At 37.8% G+C, this 18,051-nt stretch overlaps 1 protein-coding gene across 3 annotated transcripts in view; it reads right to left on the bottom strand.

Annotated features, from left to right (window-relative positions):
* The window catches only part of Wdpcp (WD repeat containing planar cell polarity effector), a 246,792-nt gene that overhangs the window by 22,054 nt on the left and 206,687 nt on the right, over positions 1–18,051 (bottom strand). For all 3 annotated transcript variants that reach the window (XM_090336831.1, XM_090336830.1, XM_090336832.1), the window contains exon 15: positions 15,685–15,847. In XM_090336831.1, the coding sequence (XP_090192957.1) occupies positions 15,685–15,847 (163 nt within the window). The remainder of the gene's footprint in view (positions 1–15,684; positions 15,848–18,051) is intronic.

The raw sequence follows: 18,051 nt of genomic DNA, 5'->3' as shown, positions 1-18,051 counted from the left end.
TTATCCATATTGCTTTGAGTTTTCATTATGGTAAAAGTTGTGATTCTCCCCCCAACCCCCACCTTTTTTGTGGGTCATGGGGCTTGAACTCAGTCTGGGCATTGTCCCTGAGCTCTTCAGATCAAGGCTACTCCCCTACCCCTTGAGCCTCAGCCCTACTTCCCCTTTTCTCCTGATTTTTAATTGGAGATAAGAGTCGCAAGGTCTTTAGTGCCTGGGCTAGCTTTGAACTGAGATCCTCATATCTCAGCCTCCTGAGTAGCTAGGATTACAGGTATGAGCCACTGTTCCTGGCTAAGATGTCATCTCTTTATTAGCTGTTTGTACAAATCAACAAGAAACTACAATTGTCAGTCTCGAGGCTTAGAACTCAGGGCCTGGGCACTGTCCCTAGCTGCTTTTTTTTTTTTTTTTGCTAGTCCTGGGGCTTGAACTCAGGGCCTGAGCACTGTCCTTGGGGCTTTTTCAAGGCTAGAGCCCTACCACTTGAGCCACAGCATTATTTCTGGCTTTGTGTTTTATTATATATGTGGTACCAAGGAATTGAACCTGGATCTTCGTGCATGCTAGGCAAGCACTCTACCACTAGGCCAAACTCCTACTCCCCTTGAGCTTCTTTTGCGTAAGACTAGTGTTCTACCACTTGAGCCACAATGCCACTTCTGATCTTTTCTGTTTATGTAGTACTGAGGGATCGAATGCAAGGCTTCATGCATGCTAGGTGAGCATGCTACTACTAAGCCACATTTCCAGCCTTGTCTTTATTTTAAAACAACTTGTCATTTTTTTTTTTTTTGGTGGGTCATGGGGCTTGAACTCTGGGCCTGGGTGCTGTCGCTGAGCTCTTCATTTCAAGGCCACAGCCTTAAGCCACAGCCCCACTTCCCATTTTAATTAGAGATAAGAGTCTCATGTTCTTTAGTACGGGCTGGCTTTGAACTGAGATCCTCAGATCTCAGCCTCCTGGTAGCTAGGATTATAGGTGTGAGGTACCACGCCTAGCCTAAACCCCACACATTTTGATGTGGTTTACATTTCAGTTTATAATTGATTTCCTTAAGAATGCCTGTTGTTTTTTTTTTTTGGTCAGTTGTGGGACTTGAACTCTGGGCCTGAGTGTTGTTCCTGAGCGCAGCTCACAGGTACTGCCCTACTCCACAGCACCACTCTGGTTTTCTGGAGGTTAACTGGAGATATTTTCTCTTAGCAAATATTTTCTCCTAGCACTCGTCTGTGCTGATCTTTTAAAATTGACTCAGGAGTGTTTTGTAGTTTGACACGATCTACGTAATCAACCATTTTGTCTGCATAGGGATGATTTCTTCTTTACCAAGCTGTATACTTAAAAAAAGCTTTTTTTTTTTTGCCAGTACACTATTTGTATTGTCCTGGACATGGATATCTATAATATATTCTAATTTTAGGAAGAATGCATTCAGTTTTTCCCTATTAAGTGTATTAGTTCTAGTTTTTGTTTTGCAAAGAATCTTGTAGCATTATTTTGGCACTCAAGTTTTTTGATTTGGACTTTTGGATTAGAATTTCAAGTTTTTTAAATTACTGATTAAGTCTTTCTTAGTCTTTGTTATTGACTTTTGTTTCTATGTATTGGTATCTATAGTTGTCTGTTTCTGTATTGTTTTGGCAGAGGTTGTACGTGGTATGTTTTTCTCAGGATATTTGATGGAATTCATTGGCAAAATCATCTGGACCTAGAGCTATCTTTTACAAAATTAGATTGTTTCATTATTTGTTTTGAGACAGGGCTTCACTATATAGTCTAGGCTGGCCATGCATTCTTAGTTCTTCTAAGTGTTAGAATTTCAGGAACATACTACCAAGCCTCACTATTTTCTAAAACTATAAATTTAATTCCATTAATCATTATGAAAGAATTCAAATTTTCAGTTTCATTCCTGGCAAATCTGCTAGTCTGTGGTTTTCAATGAATCATTTCTACTGCAATTATATTGCTAAATTTATATGCACAGACTATTTTCCAGTATTATTAATTTATTCAATGTTTGTAAGTTGTGTATGAAACTATCTTTCATTTTGCAGCCTCTTTCTTTTGTCAGTCTCACTAGAGTTATCAATTTCATTGTTCTTTTGAAATAAGATTTTGATTTCATTAGTTCTCTTTGTTTCTGTCTTGATGTGTGCTCTTTTCTTCATCATTTATCTCTGCCTTGAATGTATTTTGCCCGTGTATTCTAGTTTCTCATGGTAAAAGCTTCTATTGTAGGTTAAGGCAGTTTTTATTTGCTTATGTATATTTAATAGATAAAAATTTTCACCAACCACTATTTAAGGCAAATCCCAAACTCTTTTTTTTTTTGGTAGGTCACGGGGCTTGAACTCTGGGCCAGGGTGCTGTTCCTGAGTTCTTTAGCTCAGGGCTACTGCAGTACCCTTTGAGCCACAGTCCCACTTCCTGTTTTTTATGGATTAATTAGGGATAAGAGTCTCAAGGTCTTTCGTGACTGGGCTGGCTTTGAACTTCAATCCTCAGATCTTAGCATCCTAAGTAGCTAGGATTACAGGCATGAGTCACCACGCCTAGCCTAAACCCCACACATTTTGATGTGGTTTACATTTCAGTTTATAATTGATTTCCTCAAGAACGCCTGTTTTTTGTTTTTGTCAGTTGTGGGACTTGAACTCTGGGCCTGAGTGTTGTTCCTGAGCTGAATCTTCAGCTCACAGGTACTGCCCTAGTCCATAGCACCACTCTGGTTTTCTGGAGGTTAATTGGAGATAAGAGTCTCATAGACTTTAGTGCCTGGGTTGACATTGAAATGTTATTCTCAGATCTCAGATTTCTCAGTAGCTAGGCGTGAGCCACTGTGCCTGGCTATCTGCTGGTTTGTGTGTGTGTGTGTGTGTGTGTGTGTGTGTGTGTGTGTATTCTTTAGAAGTGATTTTGAAATTATTAATGTTTGGAAATACTTTTCCCATTTTTGTTGTTTATTCCTACTATATCAGTGTTATGATCAGAGAACAAACTGTGTATGTTGTTTAATTTTTTTGTTTTGGGCTGGGCGTGGGACCTGAACTCTAGGCCTGGGCACTGCCTTGAGCTCTTCAGCTCAAGACTTGTGCTCTACCACTTGAGTCACAGTGCCACTTCTGGTTTTCTGGTGGTTAACTGGAGATAAGAGTCTCATTGACTTTTGCCTGGGCTGGCTTTGAACTGCTGTCCTCAGATCTCAGCCTCATGAGTAGCTAGGATTACAGGAGTAAGCCACTGGTGCTTCATTTAATTTTCTTTATGACCTAGAAAAATTTCTATCTTGATGAATGTCCATGTATACTTCAAAACATTGTGTAGCCAGGTGTTAGTGTCTCATTCAGACAAGCTCCTACAATTACACTTATGAGCCACCAGTGCCTGTCAGGGTTTTATGATAATAATGTGCTGGACATTTCTTTTTCTTTTTTTTTTTTTTTGCCAGTCCTGGAGACTGAACTCAGGGCCTGAGCACTATCCTTGGACTTTCTCAAGGTTAGAGCTCTACCACTTGAGCCACAGCACCATATTTGATTTTTTTTGTTTGTTTGTTTTTCCCTATGTATGTGGTACCAAGGAATTGCATGCTAGGCAAGCACTCCACCACTAGGCCAAACTCCTGGCCCCTGGGCTGGACATTTCTATATATAGTACAAAAATCAAATTATAGTTACCAGATTCTCCCAATACCCACCCCTACTGTTTTTTTCGTGGTTTTTTTGTTTGTCTCTTTGTTTTTGGTCAGTCCTGGGGTTTGAATTCAGGGCCTGATTTTGTCTCTGACCTTTTGTTAAAGGCTAACACTCTACAACTTGAGCCATAGCTACACTTTTGGCTTTTGGGGGGTCATTTATTAGAGATCTAGAGTCTCACAGATTTTCTTGCCCAAGCTGGTTTTGAACTGCAATCCTCAGAGCACAGCCTTTTGAATAGCTAGGATTATGGGCATGAATCACTGGCTTTCCCCCCCCCACACACACTTTTGATAAATACTGTTAAAATGAATTTTTAAGAATTTCCTTAAAAGTGTTTATATTGATTTAAAGAAGTTGACCGCTAAGAAGAATCCAGACCACAATGGACTGAAACACTTCAAATATAGTTTAGAAAACCAATATGGTCCTTCCACCTGTTTCCTTGAATATTGGTCGTCAATAACGAGTGGGCAGGTCAATTTATTACTCTGAGAACTGAAGCTTAGTGAAATTACCAAGCCTTTACTTTTTAGACTAATTAGATAGTCAATACATTTTCTTTTTTGTGTGTGTGGGTCATGGGGCTTGAACTTGGTCTGGGCGCTGTCGCTGAATGCTTCAGCTCAAAGCTAGCGCTCTATGCTTTGAGCCACAGCACCACTTCTGGTTTTTTGGTGGTTAATTAGAGATAGGAGTCTCACAGACTTTCATGCCTAGGTTGGCTTTGAACCATAATCCTCAGATCTCAGCCTCCTGTGTGAGCCTCTGACATGTGGCAAAGAATTTTTGTGTATCCAATTCTAGCTGATAAATATGGAAGGAATTAGAAAATTACAACTACTAGCCAGCTGCAGTGGCTTATGCCTGTAATCCTAGCTTCTCAGGAGGCTGAGGTCTTAGGATCAAGGTTCAAAGCCAGCCTGGGCACTAAAGACCCTGAGACTCTTATCTCCAAGTAACCTCTAGAAAATGGGAAGTGGGGTTTGGCTCAAGGGTAGGACGGTAGTCTTGAGCTGAAGCATTCAGGGACAATGCCCAGGACAAGTTCAAGCCCCATGACCCACACACAAAAAAAAAGAAAAATGAAGTCCAAAATATTAGGCTTCAAAAAGGATGATGGAAAACTTTATAGTGATCAGTCTTAAGTTTCACCAAAACATATAGGCCTAATATGGTGATGTAATAGAAAGCCACAGTACCTGGTAGTCTGTATTGTTTGATACATAACAAGTTTCCCATATTAGCTTATGAAACATGTAGAGCAAAAGAAAAATAAGTAGGGGAAATGTGGAAACTATGTTCCAGATATGCTACCTCTGGTAAGAGGAATAAAAACCGTGGTCTAACCTAAACCATAGCTAATATATAAGATGTATAAGATGCTTACGGCATGTTTTAAACCTAGTGAGATTTTTCTGAGGATCTGTAGTATATACAGAAGATATTTCAGTGTCTTGTCCAGTTCTATTTTTAGTTGTACATGAATACCAAAGCCAAAATTACTTGTTACATAGTTATAATTTTTGTATGTCAATGGCATTGTTTTGTAGTTTGTTTTCTCCTTTCCATAGTTCCTTCCATGAAACCTCAACTGATTAATCTTTTCTTCCTCATCCCCCCATACTGGGGTTTGAACTTAGGGCCTCACATCTGGGACATACTTGCTGGGCCTACTGTCACACTTCCAGCTCTGCTTTTTGTTGGTTATTTGGAGGTGGAGTCTAGTGAACTCAGTGTAGATAAGCCTTAAACTGCAAGGTTCAAGATTGCATTCTTCTGAGTAGCTAGAATTATAGGTATGAGCCATCAGTGCCAGGTTTTCTTTTGTCTTAGAAAGTTATGAAAATCTAGATTCAAAGAATATGGCAGAGAGAATTAAACAAAGCCAAGAAACAGTAAAGAACAAAAGAGGCAAATAGGTTTTCTTACCTTACCTATGATGGCACATATATTTCTTGATTTTTGCAACAGTACATTTCTTTATTTTAGTAATGAAAAATTTGGCATGATTTTCAGTTGTTTCAAAATATTTGTACTGATATGTTGGATATTTAAATAACTGACAATCTGTGACTTACTGATGAACTAGCCCTTCATTTGGCAGAGATGACAGAATGATCTGAGCCTAGCACAGAATATGTTATACAGAGTTTACTCCTAAAGGTTTGTGTTTTTAAAAGTATATAAAGCTTGTTAAAAATAGAAAAAGATGCAGTTTAAGCCAAAACACTATTTTTTAAAATGCATAAACTTTGGGTTCTGACTTTCTATGTTCTTGTCTAGTTCTAGTAACAGAAAACTACAGTTCCATGGAAGCTGGGGATGTGTGAAGAAGCCCATTTTCTCACAGTGCTCCTCATCGTATTTATTAAAACTAGGAAGTAAGTTCTCTTTTCACAGTCAACTCCCGTGGAGTAGAAATTAAGAAATAGATCAGATGAAGCTGGAGAGAAAATAGAATTTTTATTTATTTATTTTTTGCTATTCACCTCCAATTTCTCACATTTTCTTGATTTCCTTCCCCACGCTTTCCTACCTCCTCACCCCAGTCCTGGAGTTTGAATTTAGGGCTTGCACACTGTCCTTGGGCTTTCTTCAAGGTTAGTACTCTACCACGTGAGCCACGGCACCACTTCTGGCTTTTTCTATGTATGTGGTACTGAGCCAATTGAACCCAGGTCTTTGTGCATGCTGGACAAGCACTGTACTGCTAGGACAAACTCCCAGCTATGATTAGCTTTCTTAAACAGCCTTAGGTGTGATAAAGCCTGTATCTTTGGGTTGATAAATTGCTGATACTGACTTTTATTTTTATATTTGAACATAGCCTAACATTGTCTATCTTCTTTGGAAACATGTTTAAAATTAGTCAGATTTAGTCATATACTAAGGTTTGTAAAACATGTTTCTCGGAAGTTTCCCCTTTTATAGGCTTGCATAGGTAAAACACTTATGGGCTCGAGATGAACTCAACCAGGTATGTCTAAGCTACCCTAAGAGCTCAGTATACTGGAAATGTCCAGTATGTTACATTTATTTTGGTTTAAGATGCAGAAATGGACTTCATACACATATGCCATATGTTCTCCTTTCATGCCAAGTTAACAAGAATTAAAAGACTGAGATGAATAAACAAGGTCAACTTAGGCTGAGCCAAATTAGACAACAGAGTAATTGTCAGATTTTCTGTTGGCAGGGGAAGTTTGCTTTGAGCCAATCTTCATGAATTATAGGTTGTAATTTTTTTCTTTTGGTTAGTCTATTGCCAGGCATTCTGTTGACAATTTCTTTGTTTTGTAAACACTGAAAAATTTCACCAACTATGTTGTTAGAGGCACACATTAAATTCTGAATAAATGGGTATCTTTTGCCTGTCCCAACATAAAAAATTATAATACACAAATCCATAGATCAATTCAAAATTTAACAACTTTTAAATAGAGTCCAGTAGGTATAAATTCAGATATAATAAATGGCAAGAAACTAACCAGTTTTGCAGTGAATTTCTGATAATAAATGCCACAGTGGATAAGTTTGCTATAAATATAAAGCTTATTTACCATACAGAAAGGCTAACCTTAACACAAATGAGCAAGTTGAGGCAACTAGAGAATTGAGTTATTTTGAAATCTAAGTGGTATAGGGTAGAACCATGTCTTAAGGTAGTTAAAATTACTTCAGGGTTGGTACATTTATCTTATTTATACACTGCCCTTCTCATCCTCTGTGATATTTTTCTTCTAAACTATGCCTCGAGTTGTGTAACACTTTTTAGTTGCCATCTGAATATTGATAATGACATATAAAGAACAACATCTCAGGCAGCCAGATTCTAAAGATGAAAACCACTTAAATAATAGGATTTATAACAAAAAGTACAAAATTGTCCTATGAACATTTATATCTTGTCAATTTACATAATGGCAACCACAAAAATTGGTTTATACTGCAAATATAGATGTTTTAATTTGGTAGATGGCCATTCATTTGTACATCTAATTCCTACTTTAACCATTTTGTCTTTTAGATAAAACCTGAATTCTCTGGCTCATGATGTGTTCTCTCTATTTTTTTTTTTTGTGGGTCATGGGGGGCTTGAACTCTGGGCTTGGGTGCTGTCCCTGAGCTCTTCAGCTCAAAGCTACCGCCCTTGCCCCTGAGCCTGGGCACTGTCCATGAGCTCTTAAGCTCAAGGCTACTGCCCTACTCCTGGAGCCACAGCCCCACTGCCCCTTTTCTGATTAGTTGGAGAAAAGAGTCTCAAGGTCATTAGTGCCCAAGCTGGCTTTGAAGCTCAGTCCTTAGATATCAGCCTCTTGTGTCTAAGATTACAGGTGTGAGCCACTGTACCTGGCTGGCATATTTTCTCTATTTTATTCCATATATTTTTTATTGTAATTAAAGGAAGGGTTATATTATATATGCCAGATAGACGTTGCATTACATCACATACATTGATACCCTTTCTCGTGTCTTGATCCTCATTTCCCTCCCCCAACCCCAGCCCCTCATCTTGCTTTCCTCCCTTCCCTATCTGACTTCAAATAACCAAATAATCATATATACAATATATCAGATAACCAGGAGAAATACTGTAACAATATGAGATAACCAAGTGAGAGTAAAACAGATGAGAGATAACATAGTACATCAGGGACAACAATCACTCATTGAATGACTTTTGTGTCTATATTCTGGAGGTTAATTTAGTGTCATACTATATGGCCTTATGTATCTAGGTTTTGTTCTATTGTAAATCTCTGCTAGGAGAGCCCAAGGTTTCTACTGATTATGACAAATGAGGGAAACCATTGAGCCTTTGAGTCTGGCTTACTTCACTCAATATGATTTTTTTCTAAGTCTTTCCATTTCCTTACAAATGGGGCAATGTCGTTCTTTCTGACAGAAGCATAGAATTCCATCGTGTATAACTACTATATCTTGTTGATCCACTCATCAACTGAGAGACATCTGGGTTGGTTCCATATCTTTGCTATGGTAAATAGTGCAATGAACATTATTGTGCTAGTAGATTTAGTATGTGCTTGTTTCTGGACGATTGGGTAAGTGGGAAGTAGTGGAATTGCTGGGTCATAGGGGAGGTCTATGTTTAGTCTTTTGAGGAACTGCCATATTGCTTTCCATAGTGGTTGAATGAGTTTGCACTCCCACCAACAGTGTAGTAGTGATCCCTCCTGGCCACATCCCCTCCAGCATCTGTTATTATTAGATTTCTTGATCTTGGCCATTCTAATTGGAGTGAGGTGGAATCTTAGAGTTGTTTTGATTTGCATTTCTTTTATGACCAGAGATGTCAAGTATTTCTTCATGTATCTATAGGCCATTCTCATTTATTCTTCAGAGAAGACTCTCTTTAGGTCTTTGGTCCATCTTTTAATGGGATGGTTATTTCTTTGGAGATCAGTTTTGGAGTGATTCAATTTTTTGAGCTGTTGATACATATATATATATATGAGGCCTTTGTCTGTTGTATGGTTAGTGAAGATCTTCTGCCACTCTGTAGGCTTTCTAGTTAATTTGCTAGCTATGTCCTTTGCCACACAGAAGCTCTGAGTTTAATGCAGTCCCACTTATCCAGACTTTCTCTGATTTGTTGTGATTCTTGGTCCTTATTAAGAAAGTTTCGACCTGTGCCAAGGAGACCTAGTGTATCTCCTATTTCTTCTTGTAAAGTTTTCAGTGTACCTGCTTTTACCTCGAGGTCTTTGATCCATTTGGAGTTAATTCTAGTGCAGGGTGACAAAGAAGGATCCAACTCTAGTTTTCTGGTGGTGCTTAACCAGTTCTGCCAGCACCACTTGTTGAAGAGGCTGTCTTTCTTCCATTCTATTTTTTTGGCTCCCTTATCAAAGATTAGGTGGCCATAGGTCTGTGGTTTAATATCTGGGTCCTCAGTTCTATTCCATTGGTCTTCAGGCCTGTTCCATGTTTTCTCTATTTTTAAAATCAGCAACCATGAGTAGATTTCTTCTCACATAGACTCTAGACACTGACTTCTTTTTCCATACTTACGGATTACATTACGCCTAACTAGATAATTAAATCAATACACCAATTTCATAGTCATATGATTAGCAACCTTAATTCTATCTGCCACCTTAACTTCACTTTGCAAGGCAATTTTAACATATTCAGAAATTCTAATGATAAAGATATGGATATTGGTAAGAGGCCTTTCTGCCTAGCACATACTCTAATATCCTACAATAAATTCGTGCTGCAATGAAAATGAAGACCAACCGAATGGCCTACTAAGGTCCTAAGTAACTTACCTATTCTCCCAATCACACTCACTGTACAGTGTGCCTATACTGGATGCTACTTGAACCTCTCAAACTTATTTCCGCCTTTGGCATGTAAGTTTCTTTCCTTGGAGTTCTGGTGACCTCACATTGTCAAATAGTTAATTATTTGCAATTCAGGTTTTAACTCAAATATAACCTTTCCAGTAAAGGTTTCCTTGTTCAAAGATTATTTTTTCTTCTAAAATTTACCATTATTATACACATATTATCATTTGCTTCTTATCTATGGCAAAAAAGAAGGTGGTATAAATATATTCTCTACCTAATATGTGCCAGCCATTACCAGACACCTTGATATGGCTTGGAGATACTATGATGGTCATAACATGCCCACCTTTATGGACTTTACAACTAAGGCATATGAGGAAAAAGGTAATAATCTAGCAGGCACTTAATGAAGAATACGACAAATGAGACAGTTTTAAAGGCTTTATAATGTGTGTTTAAAAAAAAATCTCTAGTAGATCAAAATTTACCTAGTGGTTTCTCTTTTTTGTGTGTGCGTTTCCCTTGGTACTTTTTTTAAAATAAGAACTTTAATATTAGCTTGTGTAATTCTGTAAGTTTACTGGTATTTTTGTTGGGATTCCATTAAATTTATCAATTAATATAGAAAAAATGGACACCTGAGTAACAGGAAGTGATTATATTTTAGAAGGTCTTGCTGGGGCCGGGAGGTTAGCCTAGTGGTAGAGTGCTTGCCTTGCATGCACGCAGACCTGGGTTCAATTCCTTAGTACCACATACATAGAAAAAAGCCAGAAGTGGTGTGAGGCTCAAGTGGTAGAGCTCTAGCCTTGAGAAAATCCAAGCTCAGGCCCTGAGCTCCAAACCAGGACTGGCAAAAAAAGTTTATTTTATATTTTTTCAAAGCATTTAAAAGTTTCCTGCATGTAGATTTCATATTTTGGTATCCTTATTCAGATTTCAATTTCTTTTTTTTCATATATTTTTAAATGTATTAATAGAAGGGTTACATTATATTCACCAGATATAAGGTGTATTACTTCAGAAACATTGATATCCTTTCTCATGTCTTGGTCCCCATTTCTCTCCTCTCACCCCTGCCCCTCATTTTGTTTGAAGTTTGGTATTGATATTCTTCCAGTACTGTTCTTTCTGCTAAGAATTGTTTATGCGATTCCAGGTCTTTTATTATTCCAAGTTTTGGATTGCTTCCTCTATTTTGTTAAAGAATGACATTGGTCTATTGATGGGTGGGTATTATATTGAATTTGTTGGTAGCCTTTGGCAGTATTGACATTTTCATGAAGTTAATCCTTCCAATCCAGGAGCATGGGAGGTTTTCCCACTTCCTCAGTTTTGCTTTAATAGCCTTTTTTCAGGTTTTTAAACTTTTCATCATAGAGGTCCTTTATTTCCTTGGTTAAGTTAATTCCTAAATATTTTATTTATTTTTTTGAGGGTATTGCAAAAGAAGTTGCCTTGCTCTTATTGTTGTTGGCATACAGAAAAGTCTTTGATTTTTGAGGGTTGATTTTATACACTGCTTCTTTACCAAAGTTTTGTATTAGCTTGAGTAACTTGGCAGTGGAGTCCATAGGGTTTTTTACATATAGAATCATGTCATCTGCAAAGAGGAACTTCTTCTTTCCCTGTTTAGATTCCATTTATGTTTGCTTCTTACTGTACTGCTCTAGCTAGGAATTCTAACTCTATATTGAAGAGGAGTGGAGAGAGTGGACATTCTTGTCTCATTCCTGATTTTAGTGGGAACAGCTTTAACCTTCCACCATTAAGTATAATGCTAGCTGTAGGTGTGGCATGTATAGCTTTTATTATACTGAGGAATGTTCCATGGATTCCTAGTTTCTCCAGAGCTTTTATCATAAAGGGGTACTGCATTTTGTCAAATGCTTTTTCTGCATCAATTGAGATAACTTTGTGGTTCTTGTTCTTGGTTTTTTTGACATGATGAATTATATTAGTTGACTTGCGTATACTGAATCAGCTTTGTGTCCCTGTGATGAATCCTGTTTGATTAAGGTGTATGATATTTTTGATGAGTTCTTGCAGATGATTTTGTTGAGAGGTTTTGTACCAGTGTTCATCAAAGATATGGGTCTATAGTTCTCTTTCTTTGATGAGTCCCTGTTTTGTTTTGGGATGAGGGTTATGCTGGCTTCATAGAATTGAGTTTGGCAGAGAGCTTTGCGTTTTCAATTTCATTGATGAGTGTGAATAGAATTGGTGTGAGTTGTACTTTGAAGGCCTTATAAAATTTAGCTGTGGATACATCATGTCCTGGGCTTTTCTTGAGTGGAAGGCCTTTTATTGCCATTTCTATTTCATTACTTGAAATGAGCCTGTTTAGTTGGTTTAGATCTTCTTGGTTTAGTTTATGTATATCCATATTTGCTAGAAATTCTTCCAGATTCTCAAATGTTGGCATAAAGGTTTCAGAAGTATTCTCTTACATGTTCTGGATCTTGGTAGCTTCTGTCATGATATTTCCATTCTCATCTCTGATTTTATTTGGGTGTGTTCTCTTTTTTTTTTTTTAAGATTTGCTTAAGAGCCCGTCAATTTTGTTAATTTTTTCAAAGAACCAATTCTTTGTTTTGTTGTTTTAATAGAAAGAAAAAAGCCAGGTGACAAGGGGCATCAATGTTCAAGAAGGAATGTACCCACTACCTGACCAATGTAACTGTAACCCCTCTATATGTTACCCTGATAAAAAAAGCCAGGTGCCACTGGCTCACACTGCTTATCTAGTTACTTTGAGGTTGAGAATACGGGGATTGTAGTTTAAAGCCAGCCAGGACAGCAAAGGTTATAAGATTCCTTCTAGACCCAGAGTTAAGCACAGTGGCATGTGCCTGTTATCTCAAGCTACCTGAAAGGATGAGAACTGGAAACTTGGAGATAATGGGCAGAATTTTTTCACAAGACTCCATTTCATGCAAGGAAACTGGATCAGTGGAGTGATTCTACGATGATGAGAAGCATAATGTGTGCAGATGGTGCATTCCCAGGTAGGAAGCAAGACCCTATCCTGAAAATAGCCAGTAGAAAACAGAGCTGGAGGCATAGCTCAGCCTTAGTGGTGCCAAATTTTTTAAAAATTATGAATTTCTATACAGGCATTATACAATTCAGTTGACATGAGAAAATCTCAATCAGTCTTATGTTATTACCAACTGTGTTTCAATCACTGTAGGATCTGTTCAGTATTTTCCTGCCCTTTATTTTGTTAAAGTGCCTCCCCCAAAGGCTCAGACATGAATACTTGCAATAGCATTATTCATAATAGCTCCCAAATGAAAATGTATATAAAATTTTTCTAGAAACAGCAAGAAGAGTAGTGGCTGTCTTAGATTGAGTAGAGAGTAAAATTGGGCACATAGTTTTGGAAATGTTACAAAACTGGATTGTGGTGAACTTCATATAACTTCCTAAGCTAACCATAATACTGGTGAATTTTACAGTTTGTTCAAGATGCAACTCAGTATTTTTTTTTTTTTTTTGCCATTCCAGGGGACTAAACTCAGGGCCTGGGTACTGTCCTTGGGCTTTCCTAAAGGCCAGTGCTCTACTACTTGAGCCAAAGCACCCCTTTTGGATTTTCTATGTATGTGGTACCAAGGAATCAAGCCCAGGTCTTCATGCATGCTAGGCAAGCACTCTATCCCTAAGCCAAAGTCCCTGCCCATTAAAATTGTTTTACTGGGCAAAAATGGCTAAGGATATTACATGTTTCCTATGCTTCCAACTCCCAATATTTCTATAAATAGTAGAGAACATAGATAAAAGGGAGAAATGAGAGACTAGTATATGGCTCAAATTGTACAGTACTTGACTAGCAAACATGAGACCACAAGTTCAATTTCTAGCACTACCAAAAAAATAATGATGATGATGATGATGAAGAAATGAGCTGCTTAGCAACTATGATTGGAGCATGACTTGAAGGCAATGTCTCAAATTCCAACTAATTATAAATAGAATACAACCCCTCCCCCACCACCAAATTGAACATTTGAGTCCATCTAGGAACACACACACACACACACCTTGAGTCTGGCAAAAAAAAAAAAGTGCGATCACATAGTTTCATCAGGAAATTGTGGAGAGCTCAATTAGCCCTCTGCTCTCTTCTGTTAAAATTTTTGACCAGCTTGTCATTCAGCCACTTGCTCAATCAAGAGGTCAGAACAGTTGCTTTCCCCAGTCATTTCCCATTAACTCTGTCACTAATTTTACTAACAAGGATGTAACAATGTAATAAAGTAACAATGTTACTCTTATTGGCAGTACTGTTGGGCAAGGTTTTTTCTATACTTAACTCCTTTCAAAATCAGTCCTAACTGGTAGAAGAACTAGCTTCAGCTTGGGCAGGAATATGAGAACTATCTCCAGCAAGATCATCATAGACTCCTAGTTTATTTCTAAAAGTTAAGCAGTTTTTTTTAACGAATAAATGCTTCCCTATTTGTTGTTTGCCTTTGCTTTCCCCACCCCAGAGAGGAGGTTTGTATAGTTTTATAATAGTTTTCTGGAGAGAGGATCTAAATAAACACTCGTACTTGGAAATGCTGATCCTCTTTACTGTTAATTTATGTGATTTGAAGCATTTTCCTCAAGAACATTATAAGGACATGTGTATAATAGATATACATGAATTTTAAATTCAGCATTTCTACAAATAGTACATTTAATTAGGATCATCTGTAAAATATAATCCAGGCATCAAGTTTGATGCATTGTTTCCATAAGTTTTGTTGTAACATAGCTATACTCCCTCACATATATACACTGTTGTCCATGACTGCTTCCATATTAAAATATCAGGGTTGAGTAGTCATTAAAAAGTTCATGTGGTTCACAAGCCTAGGAGAGTTATTAGTTTGTATATTACACTATGCTTTAGATTGTCATCTTAGTTAATATTATAATCATCTCAGAAAATAATACTGTTGCTGAAAATAGTGCTATAATTATCACTGTTCATATCAGTAGAATATTAATTTCACATTCACTTTTTCTCAACCCTATGTGGCAAGATGTATTTTGAAATTTTCATTTATCAGTTTTAAAACTAGTAGGAAGTATGATCACATAAATTATTTAAACTATATATCCTAAAAATCAATAAAATTTAATGTTGTCTAACAGTCCTAGAATTTGATAGGAAAATGATAACTACAATATAACAAATATTACAGTAATTTCATTTTGGTCTAGGAGAAAATTCATTTTAACACTACTCTTTTTTTTTTTTTTTGCCAGTCTTGGGCTTGAGCTCAGGGCCTGAGCACTGTCCTTGGACTTTCTCAAGGCTAGAGCACTACCACTTGAGCCTCAGCACCACTTCCAGCTTTATTCTATGCATGTGGTACCGAGGAATCGAACCCGGGTCTTTGTGCATGCTAGGCAAGCACTCTACCACTAGGCCAAACTCCCAGCCAACAGAACTCTTTTTATGTTCATTTCTGCTTGGATTAAGCCTGCTCTGGCATTACCTAACTAACTACTGCAAAGTCTTAGCCAGAAGAAAAATGTATATCTTTTCCTTGGTATTTTCAGATATTCTTGCTTAGCTATTAGGTTTTAGTTGAGCAAGGAATATTTAAAGTATTGAATACTAAATATTTCCTTTTATAGAATAACTTTTCAATTAAACATAGCTTACCTGTTAGAAGAACCATTCACTATTTTTTGCTGAATAATATGTTTGTGGACAGATCCAAAGGAAAGAAGAGTATCTGGAAATGATTCTTCCCCTTGAGGTACTAAAGACAGTCCAATAAAAGCATCACTTAGCATTTCCCCTCTGTCCAAAGGCCCCAAAAGTTCTGTAAAAAAAGAATTAAGACATGGATCAAATACAAGTACAATTTCTGCTAACTCCTACAAATGTTAAGACTACTGAAAAACTTCACAGATCCCAGTGGAACTCTTCTTTTATCCTGTCAATGTGCTACATAGTGCACAATGAAAATCATGAAAATCCCAGTCCTTCTTGACTTCTATTATTTTTATACTTACTTCAACAAAGGAATTTAATAAAACCATCATGATTTCAGGTTCTGATTTTTTTGGTCAGTCATGGGGCTTGAACTCTGGGCTTGGGTGCTAGTCCCTGCTCTTCAAGTATAGCACTCTACCACTTGAGCCACAGTGCCACTTCCAGTTTCCTGGTGGCTACTTGGAGGTAAGAGTCTCACAGACTTTCGTGCCCAGGCTGGCTTTGACCCACGATCCTCAGATCTTGGCCTTCTGAGTAGCTAGGATTGCAGGAGTGAGCCACCATGCCAAGCAAAGTATTACATATATGTATATATAGTATACGTACACACACACACATATATATATGTATACATATATATATATATATATATTTTTTTACTAGTCCTGAGGCTTGAAGTCAGGGCCTTGGACACTGTCCTTGGGCATTCTCAAAGCTAGTGCTCCACCACTTGAGCCACAGCACCACTTCCAGCTTTTCCTGTATTTTTATAGTCGCATTTATCTTTCTTCTGTGGTCTTGTCTATATGACGTTCGAAAAGCCTCCCATGTCTGCATGACTATTTCTCTTGAATAATTTTCTATAATTGTTTAAGTATGTGTTCTCTGCCTTTAACTTGCTCCTTTTCTCCTATGTCCTTGATTTGTAGGATTAGACTTTTTTTTTCCTTGCTGGTTGTGGGACTTGCACTCAGGGCCTGGGCCCTGTCCCTGAGCCTCTCTGTGCTCAAGGCCAGTGCTCTCCCACTTGAGCCACAGTGCCACTTCCAGTTCTTAAGTGGTTAATTGGAGGTAAGAGTCCCATAGGGACTTTTCTGCCTGTGATGGCTTTGAATGGCAGTCCTCAAATCTCAGCTTCTTGAGTAGCTAGGATTACAGGCTTGAGCCACCAGTGGTGGCTCAGAGGTCTCCTGTTTTCCAGTAGTATTTTTAAAAATTATTTTTCTTTTTATCTGAATGTTCAAATATATCCACTCTGTCTGAAATACAGATTTTCTGCTTTAAATTTGATCCAGTCTGCTAGGGACACATTCCAAATGAGTTTTTGTTGCTGATCATTTTTATTTGCCTATATTTTTGTAGGTAATGGGGTTTAAACAACAAGGCCTATTGCTTTGCTGGATTAGTTGATACTCTGTTCACTTGACCCACACCCTTAGGCCCAAGATTTTGATGATTAGTTGGAGATAGAATCTCAGGACTTTTCTGCGTAGGTTTGGCTTCAAACCTCAATTCTTCAGATCTCAGTCTCCTAAGTAGGATTTTAAGTGTCTGACATTGGTACCTGGCTGAGCTTTTTATTTTCAGAATCTCCATTTATTTTTCTATTTAGAATTTTTATGCTTTTAGACAGGCACAGTGGCTCATGCCTGTAAATCCTAGCTACTCAGGAGGTTGAGATCTGAGGATCACAGCTCAAAGCCAGCCCGGGCACTCTTATCTCCAATTAACCACCAGAAAACCTGAAGTGGTCTTGTGGCTCAAGAGGTAGGTTGGCTAGACTTGAGTTGAAGAGCTCAGGGACAACGCCCAGGCCCAGAGTTCAAGCCCCATGACAAAAAACAAAAAGAATTTCTTTGCTTTTATTGAATTCCTATATCATGTCCTGTATTATCTTTCCTTCATTTATAGACTTTTCTGTGTGTCTTTCTTCATTGTACACCCAAGCTCATTGCAATTTGTTGGCCAGTCTTATACTTTCTTGAATTTTTTGTGATTTCATTTACTTCAATACTGTTAGTGTTTGTAACTAAGAGATATCATCAGTATTTTTTTTTTTTTTTTGCCAGTCCGGGCTTCAGCTCAGGGGCTGAGCACTGTCCTTGGATTTTCTCAAAGCCAGAGCTCAACCACTTGAGCCTCAGCACCACTTCCAGCTTTTTTTCTATGTATGTGGTACTGAGGAATCGAACCCAGGTCTTCATGCATGCTAGGCAAGCACTCTACCACTAGGCCAAACTCCCGGCCATCATCAGTATTTTTACAGAAGAGTCTTATCTTGTTTTCTTGTGTTTCTGCAATTCTGATTTG

Source organism: Megascapheus bottae, chromosome 7, assembly GCF_031878675.1.
Source record: "Megascapheus bottae isolate mThoBot1 chromosome 7, mThoBot2.hap1, whole genome shotgun sequence".
In the NCBI taxonomy this organism is placed as follows: Eukaryota; Metazoa; Chordata; class Mammalia; order Rodentia; family Geomyidae; genus Megascapheus; species Megascapheus bottae.
This window is presented reverse-complemented; position numbering and strand designations above follow the sequence as displayed.